The 18,644-nt window shown below is 36.5% G+C and overlaps 1 protein-coding gene across 1 annotated transcript in view; it reads left to right on the top strand.

The window, feature by feature from the left end:
• Nucleotides 1-18,644, top strand: part of LAMA2 (laminin subunit alpha 2) — a 376,628-nt gene that overhangs the window by 277,209 nt on the left and 80,775 nt on the right. Inside the window, exons 33-35 of the mRNA XM_051616318.1 lie at nt 8,837-8,979; nt 9,517-9,615; nt 14,956-15,067. Coding sequence (XP_051472278.1) covers nt 8,837-8,979; nt 9,517-9,615; nt 14,956-15,067 — 354 coding nt within the window. The remainder of the gene's footprint in view (nt 1-8,836; nt 8,980-9,516; nt 9,616-14,955; nt 15,068-18,644) is intronic.

The raw sequence follows: 18,644 nt of genomic DNA, 5'->3' as shown, positions 1-18,644 counted from the left end.
AATATTTCTTACTCTCTGTGTCTTTGAATATATTTCCAAGGCACAATAAACTTGTTTTAATATTTTCTTTGATTTTTATCTATTATAAGACTTTAATTGGAGCTTTTTCCTTTTGAGTTTCGTTTTTTTTGCCTATATGAGGGACATGCACCATCAAGGCAAGTAGGTACCGAAAAAATAGGGGTTTATTTTCACAGAATGCATTCATTCTGTACCTCAATACCCAGAGGTGTACAGCTATCTAACATTAAAGTCAGCAAGCACAGCTCAAGCAAAACGGAAACATTTTAAAAGCAAATTGGAAAAATAAAGAAACTGAAGAAGTGCTAAAAATGGCTGAAGGTATCATATAATCCAAGAATTAAATGTGTATCTTCTTTGGGTGGTTAAAGAAGAAGGCATTAGGCAGGTAGGGTTGGGGTCTACACAGTGCAGAACATAGTTTAACTCAACTTAATGGCTGTGATCAGCTCTCACAGAGTGATCAGTGTTTAGCAGAACTAAGCTAAATCTGACTATTGAGTTCAGTCTTTTTGCATTCGTTCGGATTCCCAGCTACAAGTTCTCTTTGAAAATTAATAGGAAGATTACTGGAAATATAGACATAAATCCTTATATTTCTATATTATTAATAATATGGAATTGATTCATTGAGGAAAACCTTTGTGTACTTAAGGGAAATAAAGTTATAATGTCCTGCAGTGTGATGTAGTTCAGGACTTAATTCTGAACTATTGTATATCTTGAGGTCTATTTTAAATGACAGCAAAATGAATGCAAGAGAGGAAGTAAGTACTTTGCTGAAAAAAATATGCTTTGGCTTCCATTTTGTGGCCTACATGTTAAGGAGAATTGGAATCATGAGTTAAGTCCGTAATTGTTACAGCTACAAAATTTTAAAATACGGACTATTTTTTCCAGAGTGGTGTCTATATGAAAATTACTTACATTTTCCAGATGATTAATGCCCGTTACATTATTTCCAGTAATATGTTTCCAGTATAGCCAATCCCAGGCACCACCTAATATGTTTTTTACTGGACAAGTACCTAATCAGTATTCAGAAGAGTCTTTTGGATATCCTGGATGGCAGAGGTTCTTTGTATGAAACAGCTTTAAGTACAAGCTTCCATTTGTAATGGTTTTCCAACTTATTAATCAGACTCTTTTCTTGTGTGGATAACAAGGTTAAAAATCCTCACTGTGAATGGGAAAAGCTGTGTGCAGACAAATCAAATGTTTCATCTTTTTGCTTTGAAAGATGTGGTGGGCTATAATCTCTAATTTAATTGCAATATACTCATGTTGTGAAATAGATCTGCACTGCCTGTAGCAGCATTTTTACTTTAACGTGTTAGTCTGTTTTAACCATAAAAACAGTCCTTTGCATGTGCATATGGATATTTCATGTCATTGCTAGAAGCGTGGAATCCATTAAAAGATTTCTTTCCTTTAGTCATAAAAACAGAAACCACCTATAGGAACAGGTGGGAGGTACTTTGTATCTGCCCTGTCACAGGAATGTCTGTTACTATTGACACCACATCAATAGCATCCACGTCATCAATCGCAAAAAGAGCAGTTAAGTATTTAATTAGGCACTTTATGCCTATTTGCTCTCAACATAAGATTTTTCCTTTGTTTAAAGGTTCCTCAACCGCTGCACTACTCCAAACCTGCCTTTGCTCATGTATGGCAATAGCCTTCACATGGTAGAAAACCATTTACCTTGGTAGCATGTGGTAGGCACAGGGGCTGTGGCAAACAAAGGGAGTGTGGCAAGTGTAGACTTGATGGGAAGCTTGCCTGGAGTTAACATTGCCCAGTGTATCACAGGCTTCAGAGTACAGCTGTTATCTTCTGACAGGGATTCATTGCTACAGCTCCTAATGTGCTTTAATAGTCACTGTGCTATAAAAGAACAGTTAGAAACACCTTTTGAGGAGACCTTTCTTATGCCCAGAATATTTCCTGTTCCAATCTGAGTTTAATGTAGCTGAGAATTTTTGTCTTGTGTACAACATATATTTACTTTGATCTATCATCCACTTCCAAAATACTCAGTAAATTCCTTTCTGACTATCTTCAGTTGTAATGAAACCTTAACAGTAATCATAATAGTGATGAAGTACTTTTAATGTACAGAAAATTAGTGCTCTATACAGAATCCTACTTGTATTCAATATTTAAAATGAGCTGGATGCATGTATCTACTTTTACTCATTTGCAGAGTTCCATTTCAAGTACTGCAATTGCATTGTACCTGTTAGAAGTGTGAAGAACCCCTACTTAGGTGATAAAATGGTCTAGTTTAAAGGTAATACGTCCAAAGACAATCACCCATGCTTGAAAAAATGTAGTTGTAAGTGACATAAAGCATAGTGTGATTAAACTGCCCAATGCTACTATGTTATACTTAATATTTAGGAAGGTGAAATTTTACTTTAAATATTTAGCAATGAATAGCCATCTATACGATGAATTTTTGGCAAATTCCATAAGAAGTCACCACACAGTATGACATGGAAACTAAATAATGCACATGTAACTCCAGATAGAGAGGTGGTTTAACAACAATATTGTAGGTATTAATGTTTAAATAGAACAATAATATTTTAACATATTCCTTATCATAAGCATTCTAAAGATTTTCAGAATGAAAATATGCAGTGAAAAGACAGAAAAAAATCTGGAGAGGCATGCATGTTCATTAAAATGATCTATTTCTAATATAGCTAAAAATCTGCTTTTCTCAGTTCTTACCGGGTTTTTTTCATAAAATTTCATTTTTCAGTCACTTAGTGCATGTCACTTTTCAATGCTGCATTATAACAGTTTTATTTTAGAAAGGTACAGATAGAATGGAAAGAGAATATATATATTTTTTAAAACCACTGTAGAAAGTGTGAGAGTTTGTTTACTGCTAAATAACAATGGAAAGATAATCAGAAGAAAAAGGCACTGGCAGAATTCACTTCCCATTATATTTTTGGAACAGAGCAATCTTGTTTTCTCTAGGACACTATCAGGGAATGGAAAATTCTATCCAAAACCTAGACTTTTTAAAATAAGTAATACAAGAGTCTGAATTATCTTCTCCCCATTGTAATTTTGTTATTATTTTTTTAGTAGTATTGTTAATTGGGTTATTTCCTCAGCTAAAGTGCCCATCTAGATTGTAATGTACAGATATTCATAATACTTTGCTAATGAAGACTTCTTTATAGAATCATAGAATCACCAAGGTTGGAAAAGACCTTCAAGGTCATCAAGTCTAATCATCTGCTCTACAAACCCTAACCACTAAACTGTCTTCTGAAACACCATGTCTGCCCATTTTTTGAACACCTGTAGGACTGGTGTCTCCACCACCTCCCTGGGCAGCCTGTTCCAAGACCTCACCACTCTTTCTGTGAATAAATTTTTCCTAATACCCAATCTGAACCTCCCCTGGTGCAACTTGACCCCATTTCCACTCATCCTATCACTGGTCATGAGGCAGAAGAGGCCAACACCTACCTCACTACAACCTCCTTTCACGTAGTTGTAGAGAGCAATGAGGTCTCTCCTCAGCCTCCTCTTCTCCAGGCTGAACAGTCCCAGCTCTCTCACCTTCTCCTCATAAGGCTCATTATCCAGACCCCTAGTCAGTCTAGTTGCCATTCTCTGCACCCTCTCCAGCACCTCCATGTCCTTCTTATACTGCGATGCCCAAAACTGCACACAGCACTCAAGGTGTGGTGTCACCAAGGCTGAGTAGAGGGGCAGGATCACCTCCTTGGTCCTGCTTCTCGCACTATTCCTGATGCAGGCCAGGATGCTGTTGGCCTTCTTGGCCACCACTTAGGCTCACTTTCCTTTCTCTTTTCAAAAAGTCAGTAGTGATAATTTCAAACTATTTTTAATAATACTGCCAACATTCTTGTATACTGTCAAATATGATGAAAGTTCTCCCAAATCTTCTCAAATGTTTACAGATTTTTATTATTATTTGTAACTCCAAATTAATTGTCCTCTAAATGATTGATGTTCCCTTATGCATCACCCATTTTTAATAAATGAACATATCTCAGTGTTCATTCTGCTGAAAGTTATTGACCAGCAATTGCTGACTGGCACTACAGTGCTGAAGACCTGTATTTTCTTCTTTCTTAGTTAAACTGCACTGTCCCAATCCAGAACATGGCTGAGTTGTGGGATGAACAGGAGCAGACTGTTCATTTCTATAGGAAATGGCCTCAAACTGCACCAGGGAGGTTTAGACTGGATATTAGAAAGAATTTCTTTACCAAAAGAATGGTTGGACAGTGGAACAGGCTGCCCAGGAAGGTGGTGGAGTCACCACCCCAGGAAGTATTTAGAAGAAATGTAGATATAGTGCCCAGCAACATGATTTGAGCACTGAACGGGTAAATTAGGTTATGGTAGGGGGATTTAAGTTATGGTTGGGCTTCATGATCTTCTAGATCCCTTCCAACCAGGATGATTCTATGATTCTGTGATGCTATAGCCTTTCTTCATGTACCCAACATGCTTAGACAGACTGAGTTGATTAGTTTGCTTGATTCATATTTGACACATATATACCACAAACAGGTAAACAAGCCAAAGCATGTTTATGCTTCCGCCTCAGCCTTCCCAAAGAGCTTTGACCTTAGCAAGCTGAAGTGGACAGAAGGAGCTACAAGCGGTATTGGATCAAGCCTGTAGCAACTGTGCATTTTCTTAGATCAGCAATTCTCTTGTGTATTTTTTGTTATACCTTATGACATTCCACTTCACTTATGTTGTTGAGTTTGTATTACATAAAATGAAGAACCTTAGATTACAATGTTGTTGGAACAGTGACTGTGGTTGCTACTGTGCAGTGTTTAGGGGAAAAAAAATGATCCTAGCAAGAGCTTCAAGGCTTTATTGTTAAACATGGCAAGTCAAAACTCACCTGAATGCTCTCAGGGCAGAAGTCATAACTATAATGGGGACTTAAAAAAACTTGGCTTTGATATTTTGAGCTCTGTTGCAATACAAACAGCAAAACCTTTCCTCAGATATATGCTCTTGTCACAAACGTTCCTTGGGGTCAAGCAAAAACCTAAATGTAAAGTAGTAGATATAATTCTGCTGAACAAAATTAAGAGGGAACAGGAAACAATCATGGCATAGAGAGAACAGTCATTAGGAATTTTTCTCTAACTCAATCTTAGGGGAAAAAAATGGACCTTCTGCCATGCTGCATGCTGCAGTCAACAGCCCTACATCTTTACAAATTTAGGTATTCAATTTTGGTAGAAGGAGAAAATTATATTGTCAGATTCCTTTACTACCAGGTCTACTACCATGGACACTGAAGTATTCTACTCTAAGTAGACTGGTTCTTGCAATAAGAGGGAGGTTTTTTGCCAGCTGCTCAGTTCTGTCCTGAGGAGAACAAAGAAGTTCCTAACCATTGGTTGTGGCAGAAGCAAGGTTTTCCCTCTGAAACAGGGAATTACTCCATGATGTTCTAAATTCAGAACTAAGCAGAAATACTCTCTCTGTCAGAGGCAGATCTTGACTGATCTGTTAAAAGAAGCATTTTTTAGCTCCTACAGTCTTTAAATCAGCAGGAGCTATGAACATCTTATCACACGTCTTCACAGAGCGAGCTGAAATGAAAGATAAGATGTGTAACACCAAATCTGGGAAGCCTTGGATGAGTTTCTGCCATGTTCTGCCTTTAACAGAAGCTGTGAGCCCTTATGACACAGCTGTAAGAATTAAACTTACCTCTGCTCTGGACAGCTGCTACTCTTGTCTGCAGAAGCTCAATAAGGGACAGGTACCCATACTTGGCCTAGAAGCTGATAAGCTATCATTTATTCTTTTTCTGATGCTTGAGCTCCTCTTGAGTTTTGACACACACTGCAATGTCTTTCACCCAACTAGGTGCTATGTAAACCTAATTAGTACTTGGATGTATTTGAACCAGCAAACAAGGCTTTCTAAATGATGAAAATCAGAAATAAACCTGAGTCAGTACTTAAGACATTGATCTGGATCTGAATTTTTCCAGATTTTGGAGACATATTGAATATGCAAACTCCCTGAAACCAGCAGCACTGACAAAGAAGCTAAAGTTTTCAGCTCTTTACAGGAGTTCTGTTTTGGGGGCAGAGGAGGTCATGTTTATTGTTTGGTGTGAGACCAGTGCTAAAATAGGAAAAATAAGGAACAACCAGCATATTAATGAGGCTAACAATAGTTCAGTGTTTATTGAGAAACAACAGGAAAATAAGAGTAATTGACTATGATAAGATACCACCTCATATCAGAGATTTCATAGTGGCCCTTTGGCCTAAAAAATACATAGTCATAACACTGTCTTCTGAATCTTGACAACATTGAAGGTATTAAAGCAAAATTCTTGTTAGATAATCACTCAATTGGAGGACTACATTGTGGCTCAGACACGCAATTCCTTTCCTGTACATTATCTTCTGCTTGTAAGATGGAGGAAGTGGTTAAATGTCCATAAACTTTGTGTCTTTTATTACTTGAGTAGCTGGTTTTTTAATAAAAAAATTATTTTCCATGCATACTTTGGAGATGCTTCTCACAAGAGGTAAGTCAAAATCTTTACAGGACTTTTTGTGCATGGGAAAGTGTGGTGAAAACAGAAAAATGCAGTCATTTGTATTAATTGCTTGCTGGACTCCTTGTAACTTTGACTGCATGATTTGTCTCTTACATGCTTGCGCTGCTTTAATGGTCTGAATTTGGTGCTGCATTTGTTAATATTAGACACAAAATTATCCTGGCAGGTTCAAAGACAGACACAAAAGTATTTAGTCTGGCAAAATATAATCATACTCTTGAAATACTTCCCGTAGCTACAGTGCATTTCAGACTGTTTATTGAAGTAGCTTAGTCCTGTCTTATCTGCTCACCTGTGGTCCTCACTTGATGTAGATCCTCTTTTCAATCGGATTGTGCAAGTTGTATTAATTTATACTGATGCTCACTTTTCAATTGTTTAGTCATGGAGAATACTCCATCTCTTCATAAGTTGTTCATTTCATTTCTTATTGGTGTGAATTTAATTTGTCTTTAACATATAGCAAATTTTTAGAACTTTATTACCACCCAGCCTGACAATTTTCAGGAAGAATAAATTTAGCTTGTTTGATAAGTGAAATACTGTATGAGTAAAAAAAACAACCTAAAAAACCCACAAAAAAACCCCAGCCAACCGACCAACAAAAAACAATTCCTTTCAGGTCCAAGATCACTTTTTTGCATCCAGCAAAATGATTGTGAAGTCTACTTACCTCCGTGACCAGCTACAGAACAGGTGTTCTATAAAACAGGCAGTTGGCTGTAAAGCTCACTTTTCCTTTAATCCTCCCTGACATCTAGAGGCAAGCTGCTCAGGTGACAAGAGCTGAGATGTTATAAGATTAACTATTTTTTTAATTTCACATAGAAATATAAATCAGAATGTATCATGCCCACAGTTAAAAACTGCAGAGAAGTTCCAGTGCAGTTCAATGTATGTAACAAAATACTGTGAAAAAGGAGGAAGAAGTCTGCAGATAGAAGCAATGGAAATGCAAAAGGAAGTTTTAAAATAACAGTATCTAGCTTTCCACACCCACTTCTTTCTGCACTAATCCAGCATCTGTCTTGTCTCCTTTTCAGTCATCTCATAAGTTTCATGGTGGATTAAACTAGTACTTATTATTCTTCTTTTCTTTCTATTTGACTCAAGTCTTTGCTATGTTGAACAGCCAACCTACAGCATAGGAACAACTTTTGGGTGATTGTCATTACTTTGAAGAATAGAAAAGATATAAACTTCATGAAGAATAGTTTTCAGGGGGAAAAATGTAGTTCTCTTTTGAAAATTACTTCTCTTTTGCTGCAGAAGCATAGACGACATTTAGTACTTTTTTAGCCATTAAGCTGCCTAAGGAGTGTTGCTGAAATACGTAATTACATACCTGTAAAACTTTAGGTACAACCTTCCATGTTGCTTAACACCAAGAATGAGTTTGTTTTGTCAGTTTTCCCTGTCTCCTGAGATGTTGTTTATGTTTACCAGTCCTGTGTTAGCATCCGTATGCAGGGAAACAGAAAGGCATTCCTGCAACTGTTTTCCAAATCATGAAGAGTTTTCCTGTCTGTGGCATAAATTATAGGAGACTAAGCTTATGAGAATTTCTTGTGATAGTTAATAGAAAGCAATGGGGAGGGAAATGCAAAATCCTTTTGGTGTGTGCAACAGACACTATTATTTTTATTATTTTTCATGCTAAAGAATATTTGCAAGAAAGGAAGCATAAATGAGAAACATTTCTTAAAATAAACCTGTTTGTATTGTTACCTGGGCTCTTTCTACTGTCTGCATAATGAGTTTACCATGCTTGGCCATGCTGTTATACGATCATAAACTATGTAAATTTTAAGATTTCTGTAGTTTTTTGCTTACATCCAAATCCATAACTGTACTATACTGCTTCAAATGCTTCTTAGATTTTCCAAATTGCCTGCCCACTTTTCTCAAACTTTATTCAAATTGCTTGTCTAGCTTAGGTTTTTATATCAGCTAGTCCATAATGGACACCATGGATTTTTTCCTCTTTTTTTTTGAGGTAAGACTACCAATTTTGTTCTTCATGATTTGTATTACACTGTCCCATGACCAAGTTGTAAGCAATAAGGTCTTTCCTGTTCCCTAGTTATTCTTCTCATTTTTTCTCACACTACGTTTTGGGGCAAATTATCTGAAATTAGTGTTACCTCTCACAGAGTTGTATGTGTACCAGGAATAAATGAGCTTTGCTGTTCTTCCCGCCAGCTTGTGATGATGAATGCACAGGACTCCTTCTCAATGACCTCGATCGGCTAAACCAGATGATCCTTAGTGTTAACCTTAGTGGTCCACTGCCTGCTCCATATAAAATGTTGCATGGTTTTGAGAACAGGACACAGGAATTAAAGGTATGTTCACAGTGTTCACATATATAAATAACAGGGCTTTAGTTCAACTGTACTTGAATCTGTTAAAACATACAGCCATGAGTAAGTTCAGGGAAGAAGAAAAATTCAGGATTTATTTACTTGAGACTTGCCTTGATTGGTAAATAGTTATTACAGCTATTTAGTTTGAGTTATTTTATCAGATAAAACTTGCAGCATTAATTTGTGTACATTTTGCAAGGAATTATACTGCAGGCACACAAAAAGTTATGTTGCTTACAAATAAAATAGTGTTCATGGTGGTGCTTCATAAAGCAATTATGTATTTTATATATTGTATGTTCACTGCTACAGTTCTAGGTTCTCCCCTAAACTATGTAAGCTGTCAAGGTTCCTGAGAGAAGCATGTTGGATGCATGTGACATAAGAATCAATGACAATAGGGAGCTGCATACTGTAATGAAAAGGAAATCTTCAATGCTGCATCTCTGGAAGGTTTGGAAACACTGAGATCCATTAAATATAGGTTTCCACTCTCCCTTCTCTTTTCCCCAACAGCATTTGCTTTCACCACAGCGAGCACCAGAGAGACTTCTTCAGCTAGCACAAGAAAATCTGGATACCCTGGTGACAGAGATGGATGAACTACTGACAAGAGTAAGTCTGTGATCACAATGGTGTCTATGGGTTTGGTTAAGGCTGCATAGTGACAGAAATCTTCTGAATATGAATTAAACATGAATGAATAGATGAATTATAAGATTCTTCTCAGTCTCATTGTGTGAAGTGAAAGCAAGTCCTCTAACAATCTCTTTTTCTGGGTCAATACATTGAGATATATTTTCTGCAAAACTTTATAATAGTGTAAGAAAACTCATACAGAACACCCAAGAATGAGCTTGTTTGGAAAAGCTGACACAGAAGGAAGGAGCATTTTTTATATAACTTTTAAGGGCTTTCTTATGACTTCAGCTACGTGTTATGTTACAAACTTAAGGGCAATAAAACCATGGGATTACCAGAGTTTCTTACATGTCCAGAGTTTCTCTTTGTCTGGCTGAGGCTTTTGGAAACTTAGCTGCCTGGTTCCCTCCCTTTTCTTTTGAATATTAGTACTGTCTCTGGCTACCTGCCTTCTGCATCAGCAGCATCATCTTGTCATACTCCCTTTCAAGTCTCCTGAGTGTGATTGTCTCAAGACAATTCTCTGCTTGTGTATCTTTTAAGCTTGTCTGTTGCAATACAAGCAGCCTGGCTCCACTCAGCACCCAGCCGTTATAGGAAAAGTTTTATTGTTTTGCAGTTTCATTTTCAATTTTGGGTTATCTGTTCTGTTGGCATGTTTCTCCAGGAGCTATAAAGTAAACAGTAGCCTAACCTGATTCACGTATTTTAAAGAAATTTTTTAGCAAGGCAATTGGAAGTCCTGGTTTAACAAATGGCAAGTTCTCGTTAAGAGTCAATGAATGAGGTAATTGAATTTGGGACAATACTTAAAAGGCGAATTCAAATATATGTACAAGATGTGTGAGTTTATTTAAATATGTGCTCTATATTTCACTTAGGAGGGTAGTTAGAGTCTTCTGTAATTCAATTGATGTGCTATTTGCTCTTTTTATTGGGAAATTTTTGTTTCACTATAGACCTAATTTTGGACAGTATGACATTGTTTAAGAAAATAATATAAATTGTGCCACCTAGTGGAGTAAAAAATAGGGGAAAAAACCACAATAAAATTACACGTCCAAAATATATTACTAGGAAGGACTAGCAAAAGTCATGTTTGGAAGTTGTGCTCCTTTGCATTGAAATATCCAAATAAGAAAGGTGTGTATAATGGTACTGATGAATAAACACCTGAGAGAATTTACCTAAACCCCATACAGTTTTAGCATCCTGTCTTCAAATTGTTCATGGCTTACAGAACTAAAATTCTCAGAGAAACTGCTTGTGTCTGTGTGTATTATATTCAATTTTGAAAAAAATTATTAAATCATGGGTAGTGGGTAAGAAACCACCTGTAATATGTTTGCATACAATGCATGTATGTGTGTGTCTGTAAGCCCACACACACACACACATACAGGTACCTATAGATACTCTCATTGTGCATGCACAGAAAGATATTTTTTTCACTTCTGCTTGAACTTTTCTTTTTCTACCAGAAATAATTGTGGTATTTTTAAGTCCAGGTGAATTTTGAACTCATGACAGCTCTACAAGTAGGGACATTCATGTTTCTTGTATTAAGGTTTCTTGATCTTAGGCTGAATTTTTTTCTTTGGCACAATTAAGGCTTTTGATTGGCCTTTTACAATCTGCCCCCAAATTAAATAAATTGTAATCCCCCATGGAGATGACCTAAAATCATGTTGCAAATTCTGACCTGTGGATTAGAGTTAGAAGGAAGAATATTGAAGGTGGGATCTTAAGGGATTTAGTGTGGTGGCCAGATTATCACTGATTCCCTTTCTGCAGTTTTCCATTGTTGCAATGAGTAAGTAGCCTTAGGGTTTCCAGTTATCCTTACAGACAGTTGTTAACTAGATTACAGTTGGGTTTTTTAATTTGAGGACTAACAACTGGTGACAAGTCCTACCCTAATCTTTCTATGTTTGTAAATAGGAGTAATGTCACAAAAAAAAGGAGAGTCCTGACAGAGTGTGTTCAAGTCTCACTTCCAAATGACAATGTAGCTGATGATATCCATGAAATGGCTAACACTTGAAGCATGTGGTACAAACATACATAGGAAAGTTTTCCCCCATATCTAATTTTCATACTCACTGAATTTGCAAAGTTAAACAAGTATTTCTGAAGAAAAAGGCTGATTGAGATTGGTGAGGAGCCTATTTCCAAGGGAAAAACTATTTTTAAAAAAATTAAAAATTATCTATTTTAAGATTAAATGTAGAAGACAGTAGAATTTAGTTACTACAAAATCTTTGGGGGTTTTGCTTTCTTGTGGCATCTTTTCAACCAGTGATCTCTTAGATCAGTGCAGTAGTCTTTTTTTTTTTTTCTCCATCATATTCTTTCCTTCATTCACTCTGTCATACAGAAGATCATCACGTTTTTTTCCACTAATTAAATTCTTACATGTTCACATGCACATTCCTACATTTGGATGTTGGACTAATCACAGAATCATAGTTGGAAAAGACCTTTAAGGTCATCAAGTCCAACCACTAAGCTAACTCTACCAACAATTAACCTACCTCTACCAAGTCCAGTGCTTAAACCATGTCCCTGAGCACCAGATCCACAGGTCTTTTAAACACCTCCAGGGATGGTGATTCATCCATCTCCCTGGGCAGCCTGTTCCAGTGTTTAATAACCCTTTCAGTGAATAAATTCTTCCTAATGTCTAGTCTAAACCTCCCCTAGAACAACTTGAGCCACTAAAGCTACAAAGATGATTAGGGAAGTGGAACACCTCTCTTATGAGGAAAGGCTGAGGGAGCTGGGTCTCTTTAGCTTGGAGGAGACTGAGGGGCAACCTCATCAATGTTTACAAATATGTTAAGGGCAAGTGTCAGGAGGATGGAGCCAGGCTTTTTACAGTGATATCCAGTGATAGGACAAGGGGCAATGGACGCAAACTGGAGCATAGGAGGTTCCACATAAATATCAGAAAAAAATTCTTTACTGTGAGAGTGACAGAGCACTGGAACAGGCTGCCCAGAGAGGTTGTGGAGTCTCCTTCGCTGGAGACATTCAAAACCCACCCGGACGCGTTCCTGTGTGATGTGCTCTGGGTGATCCTGCCTGGCAGTGGGTTGGACTAGATGATCTTTTGAGATCCCTTCTGACCCCTAAGATTCTGTGATTCTGTGACCCTTATTGCTCCCCAGGAGTTTGTTGTGCCTGTTTAAACTGTCAGGAGATGCTGGAGACTGACTTTACAGAAATTGTGAACTGTAGTAAACTGAATCTATAGAAAATGAGTAGAACTTTATTAACAAATTGAAAGATTTAATTATCCATGGAATGGCTAAGTACAACATGAAGGACATATGCCATCTAATTTGGTTTACAGAGTTAAAGCTAGACCAGATAACAAAGTGAAAGGTTGTTTTTCAGCAAAGCAAATTACAGCAAAATACAGTAACCTTCAGTGGAGCTAAGTGGGATTTAAGTACTAAAGAGAACTGTCACCAAGAGGAAATGAAAACTGTTCAATGACAGATTAATGTGCACATTGATGTAGTACATGCCATTCAGTTACAAATATTGAGAGGTTAAAGTGGTCAATTGGAATTAACACGAAAGTGGAAAAAGTAGTAAAAATTTTAAGAAGTGTGTATAAGTTTTAAAACATCATTTGTAGTAAAGGACTTAGAAATATTATAGAATGTAATAACAATGAATGTGAAAATGCAAAGCAAACAAAACCCAAATAATAAAAGGCTGATTATGGAGGGTTTTACCATAAATAATAAGGTAGTTCTCAATTACATGAAGAATGAAATTACATCAGAAATACCAAGCTGGGTTAGAGCAGTGGCCCATCAAGAACATTCTGGATTTTTCCTTTTTCTTATCCCAGTTGCCCCTTACAGCTCGCTGTGACAAGACTTTAGGTCTGTATCCAGGCAGGTAAAGGAGTTTTGTAAATCTTAGAGGAAGTGACCAATAATATGATTAAAGCTGTATATGTGTAAAAAGCCATGTTCTTCTACTCATATAAGGATGAAATAAAACCAGCTCCCCCCAGTCACTATGGGTTCTTAATCTTACTGTATAATTCTATTTACCTGAACCATTTTCATATAAATTACTTTCAGAGTAACTACTCTGAAGTAGAATTAAACTACAGGTGGTATGATAACACCAGGGATTTAATTTCAGAAACTCAGCTGGCCTGATGTGTCTTCAGGGCTTTCACCTAGTAGCTAATCAGGCAAAAAAAAAAAAAAAAAATTGTTAAAGTGATACTATTTCTCTTTAACTATTGAGATGTTTGTGGTTTTTTGGTAACTGAGAAAACAGTTTGTATAGTTCAAGTCAGAGAAAACCCAAGGTCATTTTGAATTATTGACCTTCTAGCCATTTTCCAGAGGTGGGAAAGATCATAATGCCCTGCTTTGAGGCATTTCTTGGGAATAGAATCACAGAATCTCACCTCCCACAAAAAAAAAAAAAAAAAAAAAAATAAAAAAAAAATAAAAAAAATAAAAAAAATTTTTTTTGCTTTACTGGACAGTTTGACAAGCTTTGTTGCTTGAAATGGTCAGCTTCCTTGTGATAAAAGTGAGTCCATTTTGTAAACAGGGACCCTGAGAGCTAAACAGAATGTCTTAAGATGATTCCTTTCTTAGTATGCTTTTCAGGTCTGCAGCAGATGTCTTTATTCAGCCTGCTAGTGCTATTGTGATTCAATAAAATTACAAAGGATTTAGTTTTACAAAGCTAAAATTTTGCTGAGCACCCCAATGTGTTCTAACAAACATCTTCAAGTCTTAAAGCTGAAAAAAAAAAAACTTTTTTTTTTTTTTCCTCTCTCTCTTTCTTGGTTTAATTAATGTATTGATTTTAAATTTTTTTTGCTTGTTGGCATGAACTGCCTCTTTGACAACACCTCTGGGGAGGAAGCAAAGAGGTTGTGGTACCTGCTGCGCTTTGTCAATTGAAAAGTGCACAATTGGGAAACTATGGAAAGTATTCCTTAAAGAATCTGTTAAAAGGATGTAAACAACCTTTCTTTAAGCAATTCCGTGAATAATTTCGTCCTGTCTCCCTTTGTGTGCTGTTGCACACAACTAAGGTTTCTAAGGACCCAAAATAAATACTTCAATTTCCATTTAAAGGAAAAGGTAATAAAATTTAATTGTGTACTTGGACAGAGCATGTCATTTCCCATGTATCTGATCAATAATTCATTGATTGCCTTTTGCCTGAGGAAAGTTCTGTACATAGATTCAGCCAGTAGGAACATTACATAGTGCAGCCTTACCCTGTTTATTAATTATACTTTTCCTGAATTTGTATCACTAGGCTACCAAGGTGACAGCAGATGGTGAGCAAACCAGGCAGGATGCTGAGAGGACTAATGACAGAGCGAAATCTCTCCAACAGTTTGTCAAAGGCATTCTCCAGGCTGCTGAAGGTATTGGAAAAAGAAAAATATGCCAGTTGTTTCTTAAGAATACTGAAGGATGATGGGGAAGAAGGTCTGAGAGACAGTGAAGAAGAGTGTATTCACCGTGAAATGTCATGTGCTTGAAATGTTAAGTGAAGAAGTTATGGTCAACCAACTATCTTCAGACTTTTTGCAATCTACAGATGCAGTTTATATAAAAAATTAGTTTGTTGATAATTATGAACAAAGACTAGCAGAATACTGAGTATGTTCCTTCAGGAAATTTGTATTCATTTGAAGGAGAGCTCTCATGATGAAGTAACTGAGAGGGCTTAGCTTTTTTTATTATTTTTTTTTTGTTTTCAAAGCAGTTAAAAACATGTATTGGTAAAAAAATTTGATGTAATTTTGGCACTTGGTACATTAACACTTCATCTTAATTTCCCAAAATTACTTTAAAAATATATTATTACTTGCTGTTAATGTACATCTTCTGCTTGTAATTTACAAGTGACTCCTGACTGTACCTAAGTGGTGGCATAGAACCAATTCTGTTTCTTCCACAAGCTGTTTCACTGCACTTAGAAGTGCAGTAAAGACTTATGAGTGAAAGTATTGTAGATGGCTTTGAGAAGCATGACCTAGATATTGCATGAAGCTATTCAATAATGACTGAAAAAGATGAAAATTATTGCAATCACAGGCATGATTTTACTCAAAAAATACTGGTCTGTTTTTTCTTCTTCAGAACTCCCACTATAGCACTGATTTCAGTAGCTTTGCCTCTTAAGGCCCATTTCATTAAAAGGAAAAGCTTTCACTTTTTTCCAAGTGCTATGAAATGCATTTTATATTGCATTGCATGTAACACATGCCCTGTAGCTGAACTGATCAGCAATGTAGTTTATCTTTAGGGTGTGCAACTTTGATATGAAATACATACATGGAAAAGAACAAGACAAAGTAAGCAAGTTTTCAAGAAGATTTTTCAACAGAAGACCAGGTTCTTCATAATTCAATGATTGGGATAACAGCAGCTAAACCAATTTTTACTCCTCAAAGTTTTTGCCCGGTGTTTGTAACCCAAACAAAAGATTCCTCAAGCAGGTTTCACAACAGGAAGTACAGAATTAGAAGGCAGTGAGGGGTTGAAATAAACGTATGTCATATCTTAGAAGCTACAAAGACTTTTAAAACAATGTGTTTGTCTAGTTGCCAAGTTAATATTTTAAGTTTAGATGAAATATAGGAGCACAAACTGAAAGATAAATCCTGGGTTGCTGCATCCCCTGCTATTGTAAATTTTCTAGCCCTTATTTTGAGAGAAGTTCCCACAAATACACACAATCTGAATAGGGGCAGTTTCAGAACTCTTCAAAGCTGCAAGGTTTCTTATTTCTAGATAAATATATTCATGGTTAGTTTATCATCATGTATTCTTTTTCCAACCTTACATTTTAATTCAAAAGAATTTTGGGGTTTTTATCTGCTCTGTAGTGCTTTTCCTCCTCCCGCCATATGTTCAAGGTGAGGAATCACATTCTCCTTTGGCCCCTTTTGTCTGGGCTCAAACACCTTAAAATATATTCTCTCAAATCTCCTGCTCACCCTCATATAATTTCCTTTCCTTTGTTCAAAATTGGATTAATCTTTCTTAAGCACAGATAACAGCATTGAAATGAGGTTGTGTAAGTGTCTTGCACTAAGTAGAAGCAAACCTTAGCAGCTCTGCTAATACATTCTGGGAGAGAATTTCCTTTTTTTTCACAGCTGGTTGCCATTGTTATGTTCTTTTCATTCATACCATAAATCTAAGTAGCAAAGCCATAATTTACAGCTGAAATTTTTGTTGTTATTTAGTTCACAACCTTATCTTTTCTACGATTGAATCTCATTCAGGTCGAATTACTCCAGGTTTGAAGGTCACTCAGTTCCTTCTTCTTAAGATTCCAATCCTTCTTTGCTAAGATCTTGCAACTAGGACCTACAAAGTCTCACAGCTTTTTCTCATAACCAGATTTTGTCAGTAGATTTCTTTTTTGTTGGTTTGTTTTTCCTCCCCAGGATCATTAACTAAAAAATTCAACTGTATTTTCTATTAAACTGTATAGTCTGGCATGTGCTACCTTTGGGAAAAAGAAATAACAACATTCATTTACTCCATATCTTGTTTTCCACTTACTTCCAAAGCAAGTTCTCAGACCTTAGTGGAATTCTCGTTTCTTCGAGATAGGGACTACATCTGCTTGTTCCCAGTCTTCTCAGGTCTTCTTCCTGGTTTTGCAATGATCTTTCAACTTTCTAGAATGGCAGCTTTCCAGCCATTCCAGCTTGAGGTCTTCAAAATGTTCTTCCTCTAGTTGTGATAATGTCTATATCCTTATTTCTGACCACCATCCTCAATTGTCTTCCTGTTCAAGATCACAGTCTTTCAAAAGCTGAGGATAAACTTTTGCCTTATGTTGGAGCCACTTCTAGGTTGTTTTGAAATTTGATGGCATTTTAAGTGCATATTGGCCCTATGCCTTGTCTCTGCAATTTTTTAATTAAGTGACTGCTAAATTATTCCTTAAAGACTTAATGTCCACTCATTATGTTCTGATTTAGATGACCAACTAATTTGAAGGTATTCTTTATGCCCGTTCCTTGTCCCCCATCCCTAGATTGTAGATTTCTGTAAGTTTTAGCACTTTGGATCTCTGGGAATGCAGGCCAGTATCTGTGGTTCTGAGATCCCTAGTACTGGTTTAGGATTAAATGACATGAAGGAATTTATTTCTTTCCATTGACTGAAGAGAATGCTTGAGAATGACTGTGCCCAGAAGTACATAATTGTAGATCTGACAGATGCCTCCCTAAATGTCAGGGAATCAAGGAATTCTTCAAGCCATACAAAATTCTTACTACAAGGGAAAAGTTTGTAGAGATTTGTTGTAATAACCATATTCTGAACATTGGTCCATTTCTATTGAACTGATTGCTGACTTTCTCAACTTCTGATTACCTCTACCTAGTTTTCCCTCATAACTATGACGTTTCCCCAGCTTGGCACTTCCTTGTGGTTGTCTAAGTCAGTGCATCCAAATCTTTTACCACCACGGGACTCTGATAGTTTGTGGTATACCAAGACTAGAAATAAAGATAGTTATAAGGAGGATGGATGGGAAAAATAAAGCCAGGTATGAATTTTCCTCAGCCTAATAGAGGCTGAGATAACATACCTGTGTTCTTTTTTAAAGTAAATATTCAAGGAGGTTAAATTAGTATTATTTTATACCACAACTACTAGTACTAGTACTAGTACTATTGTAATCGTCATCATCATCTGCATATGCCTGTTCCTGGCCTGAGGCAACTTAGTAATGATACATAACTTAATGTACAGAAGTGATTCATGATCCATTTAGGCAAAGTGTGGTCTTTTTCCAGTCTTCACTACCCCACATTACTCTTTAATCACACCTCTTGATTAAAGATCTAGAACTCAATTCTCAAAGACATCATTGGATTACAATTTTCTTCATAATTTCCTCTAAAGCTGCAAAAGGTGTAGATTAAATAATATTTTATTTCAATTTTGGAAAACAGATTTTAATTTCCTTGA

The sequence above is a fragment of the Apus apus genome, chromosome 3 (assembly GCF_020740795.1).
Source record: "Apus apus isolate bApuApu2 chromosome 3, bApuApu2.pri.cur, whole genome shotgun sequence".
Lineage (NCBI taxonomy): Eukaryota > Metazoa > Chordata > Aves > Apodiformes > Apodidae > Apus > Apus apus.
The sequence above is the reverse complement of the archived record's forward strand: the minus strand, read 5'-3'. Positions and strand labels throughout refer to the sequence as shown.